The sequence below is a fragment of the Camelus dromedarius genome, chromosome 24, assembly GCF_036321535.1.
Source record: "Camelus dromedarius isolate mCamDro1 chromosome 24, mCamDro1.pat, whole genome shotgun sequence".
NCBI lineage: Eukaryota > Metazoa > Chordata > Mammalia > Artiodactyla > Camelidae > Camelus > Camelus dromedarius.
In genome coordinates, this window is record NC_087459.1 from 8,622,090 (window position 1) to 8,633,683 (window position 11,594).

At 49.0% G+C, this 11,594-nt stretch overlaps 1 protein-coding gene across 2 annotated transcripts in view; it reads right to left on the reverse strand.

Moving 5' to 3' along the window:
- PKD1 (polycystin 1, transient receptor potential channel interacting) overlaps positions 1–2,007 on the reverse strand; it is a 43,555-nt gene extending 41,548 nt beyond the window's left edge. The window contains exon 1 of one of the 2 annotated variants that reach the window (XM_031447586.2): positions 1,574–2,003. In XM_031447586.2, coding sequence (XP_031303446.2) covers positions 1,574–1,788 — 215 coding nt within the window. In that variant the 5' untranslated portion in view covers positions 1,789–2,003. Of the gene's footprint in view, positions 1–1,573 lie in introns of both variants that reach the window. The other variant, XM_064478329.1, reaches the window with a different exon arrangement.
- Between the last annotated feature and the right edge of the window lie 9,587 nt (positions 2,008–11,594).

An 11,594-nucleotide genomic window follows, 5' to 3' on the forward strand; every position in this document is an offset into this window, starting at 1 on the left:
CATCTGAACACTGACCACAAAGATCTCCCTAATAAAAGGTGGTCTCACACTGGAATCATCCAGGGAACATTACAAAACCAAATCCCAGGTTTGGTAAGTCTGATGTTAAATAGTCCTCCAAGGGCTTCCAGCATGCAGCCAGGGAGAGGTGGAATCCTGGCTTTGGTGCCTGCAAGTACCCAAACAGGGTCATGCGGATGTGGATCAGCAGGCCCCGAGCCTGCTCCCAGCTCTGGGGACAAATGTCTACAAATCTCAATTCCCTACACCCTTTTCAATCCGATCCTGAATTCACAGTCAAACCCTGCCTCTGCCATGTACTGGCTGTCACTTGTTACTTGTGCTTGGACAAGTCACGTCACCATCACCTCTGGTCTGTTTTCTCATCTATAAAATGGGCATCTTCACTGTACCTCTACCTCAGAGGGTGAGGGTTAAGTGTGACAATTCACAACCAGGGCCTGGCACAGTCCCGGGCTGGAGGCAAGCTCTCTATAAAGGCTGCCTGTTATTATTCCTTCCAAATGCAAATCTGAAAAGAACAAACAAACAAAAAGGTAGAGGGAGGGTATAGCTCAGTGGTAGAGTGGATGTCTAGCACGCACCAGATCCTGGGTTCAATCTCCAGTATCTCTATTAAAAATACATAAACAAACCTAATTACCCCCCCAAAAAAACCCAAAATGCAAATCTGACAACAGCTTTTCAGCATTTTAAACCCCTCCGTGTCAATCCTGCCCACCCACTGTCCCCAGAATAACATCAGAGCCCTAGACAGGACAAATGACCCTAGTCCACACACCCCCATCCTGTCCCCACTTCCTCACACCTCCCCCGGAATTGCCACACTGGGGATGCACCCTACACCCACACTCGACCAAGTCCAGCCTCCAGGGCTTTGCACATACGGTTCCCTCCTCCCTTCCCCTAAACCCACCTTCCTGCCTCTCCTTAAGTACCAGGCCAATTCTTACACACTCATTAAATTCTTGTCCACCTCTTTCCGAGAGCCTTCCTTGTCATCCCAGACAGAGCTCTCCGCCTCCTAGCTTCCTCCTGGGCTCCCAAGTGCTGGGTATCCCCCCAGGCCAAGCCGCATTCTATTGGTCGCTAATTAGCGTTTGTTTGTCGCTCTACTGGGAGACCTCCCCGCCCCGCCCCGCCCCCGCACAACGCCACAGGCTCCCAGTCAGCTCGTGTTAGCGGAGCCCCGCCGGGTGCGATGTTTCTGCTTGCAAAGAATCCGGGATTTTTCTATTTCCCTTTGGCCCAGGCCAGGCGGGCTGAGAGCCGACCACGGTCCCAGGTTTTCCTTATTTAGTCGGGCCGACCTCACTGCGCTGGAGCCTCGCCCTGGGAGAGGCCTGGCCCCGCGCTCCGTTTCCCCTTCAAGAGGCCGAGGACGCGCCCACGCCCTGCGAGGCCCGCCAGGCCGGCAGCCTGCCCAGCCGGCCTCTCCCGGGAGGGTGCAGGCGCCTCGCGCCCCGGCAGGCCCGGGCTGCTGCAAGTCCTCGCGGCCGCCCGGCGCCATGGCAACCGCCCGGCCCGCGTCGCGTAGCGGCGGGTTACTCACAGCACGGTGGCGTCCGCGGGGATGCGCAGCGCGGGCCCGAGAGTCCGCAGTCCGCGGCCGGAGCAGTTGACGCGGCAGGCGGCGCCATGCGCCGGGCCGCAGAGGCATGGGGGTGCGCACGGTCCGCAGCCGCGCCCGGGGACCCCCGCCAGCGCCCCGAGCCACAGGCCCAGGCCCAGGGCGAGCGCCAGGCGGGCGGGCGCGGCGGGCGGCATCGTCAGGGCAGCGCAAGCATGGCCCCGGCCCGGCCCAGAGCCCGCCCGGCCCCGGTGGCCGTGGCTCAGGCAGGGCCCGCGGACGGCATGGCTGGGCGCAGGGCGGGATCCGGCGGCGGCGGCGGCCTGTCTCCCTGCGCGACGCCCGGTCGGCGCTCGGGCCCGGTTCTGAGTCCTCAGCCGCCCGCTCGCGCGCTGGCGCTGCAGTGCGGGCCTGCCGCCCGCTCCTCCTCCTCCCGGCGCGGCGCGGGGCGGGACGGGACGACCTTAGGCCCCGCCCTCTGCGCCACAGTTTCGGGCGCGGCGCGGGGCGGGCACCAGGGGCGGGGCGTCGTGAGGCTCCGCCCTTCCCTCTGCAGTGTGGCCGCTCGCATGAGGGGGTGGGGCAATATGGGCGGGGCATCGGTAGCTAGGCTCCTCCCACCGGGCTCTAAACCTGGTAGCGAGGTCCGCTCACCTCAGTAGCGGTCGTCCTCGCTCTGCGCTCTTCTGTCTTCCCTCCGGGACCACTCCTCCCAGTCCTCAAAGCTAGAGCAGTCACACACTGCAAACAGCAGCGCTAACTACCCTGACCTCAGAGCACCCGCTACCCGCAGTAAGCCTCGTCTAGCACCTCTGTCCCTCTACACCACCGTAGTTTGCCGAGCACCTGGTTACACAGTAGGCACTCAGTAAACACTCATTGCATCCTCTCGTGAAGTTCCACCAGAGCGCCGGCGAGGTGTCCCCGCTGTCACAGAGGTGACAGGGTCCGAGGTGGGCCTCACCTGGGCAGGTGAAGGCTGCGCTCTGCGTCCTCCCGGTCTGGCCGCAGCTTGCCGGCTCTTTTCACCTAGCGAAGTACTCGGTGCTGTGACTCTACCCGGAGAGCTTTTGTCCCTCTGTGTACACAGGATTTAATTGTGAAACTAACGCAAGTGGTGGGAAGACTGCAAGTCAAACAACATGCATGGACCCTGAAAAAGATGCTAGAAGCCAGACACAAAGGATCACATACTATATGATTCCATTTATTTTAAAATGTCCAAAATAGGCAAATCCATAAAGACAGGAAGTAGATTAGTGGTTCCCGGGGCTGGGAGGAGGGGGAATGGGGAGTAACTGCCAATGGGTGTGGGGTTCCTTTTGGGGATGTTGAGAATGTTTTGGAATTAGATAGTGGTGATGGTTGTACACCTTATAAATATACTAAAATCACTAAACTGTGCTCTTTGAAGAGTGAATTTTATGGTATGTGAATTATATCTCAACTTCTAAAATAATGAAGAAATAATAAAATTTTTCCACCATTGGGCCATGAGTGGATACCTGACCCATGCTGGCCAATTGAATTCCTCACCCAGAGCCTGGACAGAGGATGAGCAGTTACAGGAAGGGGGTCCCCAGACTCATGTAGGTAAAGCCCCTGTCGCACTGTCCAAGTGGGAAAGAGCCTCAGGACTGGCTGGAGGCGAAGTGGGAGAAGAAGGAGGCTCAGATGCTGCCCTGTCTGGGGGTTGGGTGCTAGAATGGGTGGAGAGGCTGTTTGCTGGGTGGAGGGATGCCCCAGGGGAGGAAGGAGGTGGAGGGAAAGGTGAGGAGTGGGTTCTGGACAGGTGGTGCCAAGGCCATTTAAGAAGGTGCCCAGAATACAGCTGGAGGCGAGGTGTAAAGCTGGAAGGGGGGATGAGCACACCTGGGGGAGGTGGAAGACTCCATAGGCAGGGGACCCCAACCTAGAGTTGGGGAGGAGAGAGATCTTGGGGGAGTCTAAGTGAGAGAGCCAGAGAAGTAGAAGGAAACAGGCACAGTGTGTGGAAGTTGAGGGAACAGCTACAGGAGAGATGTCAGCAGGGGCTTGGACTACAGGAACAGAGCAAGGGCTGGGGATGATGCCCCTGTGAGTCCCTCCATGATGCCCCCACACACACTGCACAGGCCCACATGTACCTCCACTTGGGGCTTCCAGAACACTCTGCTGCCTCCCATTTCCTGGCCTTTCCCCATGTTATTCCCTTTGCTTCGAATGCTTTTCCATCCCACCCTCATGCAGACTCAGCTGTGGTGCCTCCTCCTCCAGGAAGCCTCCCCAGCCCCCATCTCATTCACATCACACAGACATTCAGGGGACGCGTATTTATGAGCTATCTACTGCAAGCCCCAGGCTTGTCCCCCAGGCTGTCAGTGCCCCTGCTGGACAGCAATCCTCAGGGTCATCCTGTGCCTCAGTCCTGCCATGTTGCTGCATGAAGCTGAAGACATAGTGTTCACCAGTGACCTTTACTGAGGACACCCTAAGTGGAGGAGTTGGTGGGAAGCCAGATGCCAGCGGATTGGTAGCAAATGAGGGGGTGTAAACATGACATGTTTCACTCTTTCTAGAAGCTTAGATATGAAAGGAAAGAGTCAAGAGACAAGAGAAGGGCACAGGGTGATAGCAAAGGTTTTTTTCTTAATGTGGAAGAGACTTGAACCAGTTTCCAGGCTAAGGGAAGACTGACAACAGAGACAGAGAAGTGAACCACAGAGGACGAGAAAGAGAATGTGCACAGGGAGTGAAAAGATTAGTGGCGAGAGCTTCCTAAGAGACAGGAGGAAGGAAACCCACATCCTTCATTTGTCCACCCATTCATTCACTGTCTTATTCCATTGAGTCTCCCCGTGGAAGGTGGGTTCTATTATTATTTCCTTTGAGGTAATTAAGGCACAGAGAGGTTAAGAAATTTGACAGGTAAGAACAATAGGTAAGTGGCAGGACTGAGATTACCTTCCAAATCCAAGCTTTTGACTCCAGACAAGTGATAGACTGGTAAGATTCAAGGACTCAAGATGAAGGAAGACACACCCATAAGAAGCAGTGGTACAAAATGAGCAAAACAGATTAATCAAGTCTAAATGATGATTTGAAGGTGGTTGTGAAGTAAATGCAATTGTTTGGAAAGGATTTCTGGAATAGAAAAGACACATGGTTAAGGAAGAAAATTAATTATCTGGAAATGAAATTCTAGACTATTTCAACAAACTTCGTGGTGAGTCAGAGGAAATAAAATGTGCCAAAGATCTTGTTTGATTCAGGGAGGGGGACGTTGGAGAAATGTTTAGTTCTTGATAAGATGTAGATTTAAAGGTTTTTATCACTAGTTAATGATAACTATTAGTATAAAATAAAGGGGGAAACTAGAAATGGAGAGAAGAAAGAAGAAAACCTAATTGGCCCAGAAAAGAATTTAAAAAGGAAACAATAAATCAGTGTATTAATCAGAACACAAAATAAGACTAAGCACATGGGTCATCACAATAAATGTAAACAAGTTAAGTTCCCCTGTTAAAGAACAAGGACTCTCATAATCAGAAAACACATTAAATCTAGGTAAATGTTGTTTACAGGGACACAGCTAAGACAAATAGCCCAGAAGGCTGAGAGTAAAGAGACAGGAAAATGAAAACAAAAAGAGAGCTGGGTGGCAGTTTTTTTTTTTTGTAACTAATCTCTTTTTCTATTAAAAATCTGGCATCACTCAAACACGAATCTGATTAATTCCAAGATGTTCCAGGGCACAAGGGAGCCAGTAGTGTCCAATCAGGAGGACGCCTGGTGGTGGCAGCAGACTGGATTCCCAAGGGCGGGCCCCTCCCCGCTCCTGGAGACCCGAGCTGTCTGCTGCTGTAATCCTGGACTTGCCAGGCTCAGGTATTAGCTTGGTTGACCGCTTTGGAGCAGAAGGTGTGGCAGTATTAATACCGCAAAAATAGAACCTAAAACAAAAGGATAGTAAATGGAAAGAGTCCCAATTTCTTTTTACACTAATTAAAGTTATATTCTGTGTAGAACATATAATGTACCATTGTGTTCTCAAAAGTAAAACATCTGCACACACTGCTAAAAAGAAACAAAATTCTTGTGGAAGACTTTATTACACCTTTCCTTGAATTTTACAAATCAAGTAGACAATTTTTTTTTAATTCAGTAAAGATACAGAGAATTTGAACAGTTCACAAGCTCTACTTTATGTAACAGTATTTTGGCAAGATCCGGGAAATGATTAGGCAATAAAGTGGTTTTAGGAAACACTGCCCCCTAGAGGTGCTCTGGGTCCTTTCACCGGCTAACCCAAGGCATCTTGAGTCCAGCCGACAGCTGAGGTTTCCCCAAATCCTCCCTAACCCAGGGATGTTCACCTGAATAGAAGCCTGAAGAGCCATTCCCAGAGGATCTTCAGACAAGGCTGAACATCCTGACAATCCATAAAATTGAAAGATAAATGTGGAAGTGAGGGATATCTTCATTATCTTGATTGCAGTGATGGTTTCATGGGGGTATATATATGTTAAAAATTATCAAATTGTACACTTTATTTTTTTTAATTCTTTTTATGATGGAGGTACTGGGGATTGAGCCCAGGACCCCGTGCATGCTAAGCACGTGCTGTACCGATGAGCTATACCCACTCCTCCCAAATTGTACTCTTTGAGTATGTGCAGTCATTGGACGTCAGTTAGACTATAATAAACTTGTTTCTTTAATATCTAATCATGCACAGTGACAAAAAGCAGGTCAGTGGTAGCCAAGAGCTAGGGACAGGGGAAGGAATTACTGCAAATAGGCATGGGGAAATCTGGGGAGTGATAAAGATGTTTTATATCATAAGTATGGTGATGGTTAAATAATTATATTTGTCAAAACTGACCAAATTGTTTAGTTAAAACTGGTGAATATTATTGTACATAAATTATGCCCCCCAAAAGCTGATTTTAAAAAATCTAACTATGTAGAAATTAAAACACTTTATTTTAAATAACTTTTAACTTTAATTAAATTTTAATAATTTCAAGTAAAAATTAAAATCACATTATACAGACATGACTAGTAATGAGCATACATTTTACCAAATCTGTGGGATGCAAAGTTATACATGGAGAGAAACTGATAACATCACTTTTTTTATTGTTGAGCGTGAAAAATCCAATCTAGTATAAAAGCTAAGCATTCATGTCAACATTCTAGAAAAACAGCTCTAAAATAAACCAAGCAAAGTTGAAGGAAGGAAGTTAGAAAGCTAAGAGTATAAATTATTTATTCTGAAAAGAAGAGTAGAATTGATTAATAAAATCAAGAGCTATTTTTAATATGCAAGGTTAAGATTTTTTTAAAAACCTGTAGTTGAAAGATTGATAAAAATAAAATACATTGTATTAAGATTAAGAGTGAAAGTTTATTCACAGAAATAAAGAGTCAAAAATTACAAGAGAAGATTATGTGCAATTTTTTGCCTAAAATTTTTGTCTAAAAGTGTTAGAATAATACAAACTATAAAAACTGACTCCAGAAGAAATAAAAAACCTAAACAGACCAACAATAAAGGAAGAAATTGAAAATATATCAGAGCCAGGCCAGAAAGATACTTAGTCCAGATCTTTTTATGAAAATATCCTATCAGATGTGGAAAGATCAGATAGTCCTGATTTTATTTATATTCTTAGAGAAAAAGGATCACATCTCAATGTAATTTATGCATGCATAGGTATACAATGTGTTTAGTAGCATAATATGAATATGTAAACCAACTTGGACAAAGACAAGATAGACAAAGAAATCTACAGTCCAGTGATTCTTAGGTCTGTCTCAGCCACAGAACCCTTGTTTCAAACAAAGTCTCCAAATGGAAAACTTAAATGGAGCTCTATCAGCTGAACAATGGATCCCACAGATATCCAGGTTCTAATTCCCAGAACCTGCGAATGTTACCTTATATGGCAAAAGGGGCCATGTAGAAGTGATTAAATTAAAGATCTTGACAGGGGAGGGTATAGCTCAGTAGTAGCATGCTTGCTTAGCACACATGAGGTACTGGGTTCAATCCCCAGTACTGCCATTAAAATAAATAAATAAATAAATGAACCCAATTACCTCCCCCTAAAATATTAAAAAAAATAAATTTAAAAAATTAGTTAAAGATCTTGAGATGGGGGATGACCCTGGACTATCCAGGTGGACCCCAAGTGTACTCCCAAACGTTCTTAGAAGACGGCAATTTGATAGCAGAAGATGATCCTTAGAAGATGGAGATTTGATAGCAGAAGATGAGAAGGTCAGGTGTCCATAGAAATGGAAATTGGAGTGATGTAGCCATGATCCAAGGAAAGCTGGAGGCCACTAGAAGCTGAAGAGGCAAGGATTCTGCCCTGGAGCCCCGAGAAGGAACCAGTCTTGCTGACACTTTGTCTTTAGCCCCCTTTATGTCTCATCTCACATTTCTGGTCTCCCGAGTATAAGATGATAAATTTGAGTTGTTTTGTGCTACTGTACTTGTGGAAATTTGTCACAGTAGCAATAGGAAACTCATTCAGAAGCCACTGCCAACCTAATAGTAGTTACCCTGCAGGACAGGATCTAGGAGAATGAAGACTTTTATTCTTGCCTTGCTCTTTTGTGTTGTTGACATGCCCACAAAACTGATATTATTTTTATAATTAAGAAAAAAAGAGGGAGGAGGATATAGCTCAGTGGCAGGGTATATGCCTAGCATGCGTGAGGTCCCGGGTTCAATCTCCAGTACCTCCATTAAATAAATAAATAAACCTAATTACCTCCCCCCAATAACAACAGCAAGATAAGAAAGGAAGGAAGGAAGGAAGGAAGGAAGGAAGGAAGGAAGGAAGGAAGGAAGAGAGAGAAAGGAAGGAAGGAAGAAGAGAGACAGTGCAAAGGAAGAACTTGGCCCACTCCAGGGGCAGCCAGTGCTCAGACTTCAGTGGTTGTCATGGTTACTCGAATGCCTCCCCCGCTAGGAGGCCACATGTTGCACTCAGGAGCTTTGAGGCAGCTGGGAGAGCTCTGTGCCACCTGAGCTTGCCCACATGAGGCTTCAGTATAGGGTCTGGATCACGGTGAGGCCTCCCTCTGACCCTCTCCTCTGCAGTTGGAGCATTTTGCGTCCTGAGACTGCTAAGAGTACTCAGGTGTGAGTACCAGAGCAGCTGTGGGAGGCAAGGACAGAGAGCAAACCTTGCATCCACACCTGAAAGGAAACAGCCCTCTGCTCCAGCCCTCTTACCAAATGGTCCTTTTCCCCTCAAGCAGGGATGGACACCCACCCCTTACTGCCTACTGGGCCTCAGTGTGACAAGGCAGAATGTGGGGCAGGTGGGTATGTCCTCTTGGGAGCAGGACACTCAATGTGGCGCCTGTGCACCCAGGCATCTGGAGGTGGTGAGGGGTGTACTTTGACATGAGCCGTTTCCTCAGGTGACTTGGTTCTCCTCTTTCGGGTGGAAGTCACATTCAGCGCTGCTGCAGTTCCTCTCTGACATCTCCATGGCAACGTTCACGCAGATTTCATAGAACATAAGGTGTTTGAGCTGGAAGGGACCTTGGAGATCAGCTCCTCCCGCCCCCTCATTTCACAGAGAGGGGAGCAGGCTCAGAGAAGATATGCCACATGCACGGGGTCACCCAGCAAGCCAGGGACCCAGCCAGGGCCTCTGCTTTCTTGCACATTCCCAGCCAGTGTCCCTTTCCCTAAGATTGCATATAGCTGAATTCCTTAGGAGACTGTCTTCTTAGGAGGCACTCTGGGGGCACAAGTTTGGGGGCGTTGCCACTCCTCCATTGCTAAAGGACCCTGAAGTGCAGTGTAGCTCTGTCCTGCTCACAGTTCTCCATTCAGTGTTTGGTGAGGGCAGGAGCTGGCAGACTGGTACAGAGGCAGCGCAGTCCCCCAGGAACCACTGGAGAGCAAATGTGAGTCCACATGAGTGTTCATGGAGGAAGAGTAGGGGGTGGAAGGAGCCAGGGGGAAGGGAAGTGGGGAGGGGACTCCAAGCAGAGACTGAAAGGTCATCAAGAAGGACTCTCATTCCTGCCCAAGTTCTCCTGGCTTGAGGGTCATACCCTGTGGGTAAGTGGAATGTAAGTATGAAACTGAAGGGCTTAAAAATTCGGAGTCCAGAGGGACTTTCCCAGGCCATAGGTCCCAGAGGGTGCTTGTGTCTGGGGACTCATGGCACACACCACTCCAGGATGGGAGGGTCAGACACACAGAAGGGCAAATCAGAAGGCACTGTTCAGGAGCTGAGAGCCCTAGATGTGAAGGGACCAGGAATCCGGGCCATCAGAGGGTGCTGATGGGGTGAAGGTCCAGAAGTGAGGCTTGGGGTTGTTCCATCCCTTTGCTGGGACATGGAGCCATGTAGACCCTCCCCTGACCAGCAGAGCCAGCCCTATGCCAGAAGGGTTGAGGGCTGTGGTACCCTCCCCAGGGGGATACAGTCCTCAAGCCTCACCTCTACCTCAGCCCCAGGGCTCGCTTCAACTCCAAACCCTGCCTCAGGGACCTACCCTGGCCCGTAAGGGGTCTTCTCTCTAGATCTGAAGACCCGAGAATCTGGACATCACCTGGTCCAGCCGGAGCCACCCTCCTGACCATTCCCATCAAATTGGCCCCTTTTCCCCCTTGTGTCTCTATTCTAGGTATCTCTTGCTGTATAAAAGACATCCCCAAATGCTTGAGTCTGCACTGTGGGCAAGGCTCAGTGGAGATGGCTTACCTCTGTTCTGCATGGAATCTGCCAAGCTGTCCTCTTTACTCACATGGCTGACAAATGGGGTCCTTCCCACCTGGGCTTCTCCATGGGGTGACTTGGGCTTTCTTACAGTATGGCAGCTGGGTTCCAAGAATGAGTGCTCCCGGAGACAGGAAGGGAGAGCTGCCAAAGTGTAAGGTCTGGGTCCTGAAACAGGCATAGGGTCACTTCTGCCGTATCTATTGCTCAAAGCGATCACAGCCCCTACCCTGACCCCAGGGCAAGAGATACAGATTGTCCCCATCTTGGGAGAAGTAGCAAAGAATTTTCCCTTTTTAATTCATCTCAGCACCCCGCTGTCTCTGCCACATGGGCTCTAACTCTTCCTTGCCTCACCTCTAGGCCTGCAGATTCTGCCTCTCCTGGAGGTTCCCTCTGTCCCCATTATTTCCCCATGGATTACTGCAATCCTCCTCAAACTCATTTCCCCATCCCCAGGCTGCACCATCCACCGCCTCCTGGCCACTCCCTATATTCCTAAAGCAGTGCCCTCTCTCTGTTGCCCTGCTCAGAAACCACGCATGTCTCCCTACTCACTGAACACTTTCCAAGCTCCTAGGCAAAACATTCAAATTCACCTTACAATCTAGTCCCGTCCTATGTTACCAAATGGAATACCTCCCATTTCCTCCAAGCACCTGGACCACACTTTGGCCTCTTCTGCTCAAAGTTCCTACCTACTGGCACTCCAAGCCTGCACATGTTCACTCTCGCCACCTGGCAAGTTTCTGTATCTCCACTCCTGTTGGACTCCTGCTCAATCTTCAAAGCCCACTGCAAATGCCCCTGCTCCACAAAGCCTTACTCTCATTACTTATCACATTAGTCTTATTTTCATTGCATGTTGAGGCATGTTCTGCCTTAAATCCTCATTAGCAATGAAGTGTTCCCTTGAAGTTGGGCCCGTGTTTCTAACTCATATTTCTTTCACCAATTTAATTGTTTATTGAGGCCTGGAGCCAGCTGCTAGGGATATGACAGTAACCAAGACAAGCTGCTTCCTGTGTCCAGAGAGCTTACATTCCAGAGGGTGAGACAGATGGCAAATAGAAGAACCAAGAGACATAATGATCAAAGATTAGGAGATCTGCTGGAAGGCAAGAAAGGCAGGCGGGGTGCTGTGACCCAGGGACCCAGAATTCCCTCTTTTCAAGAGCAACCAGAGACCTGGATTTCTACATACTCTCCTAATTTTAAAGGTTGCAAGGTCAATTTTTTCTCCTCTGCTGCTCTCAGCTTCCCTT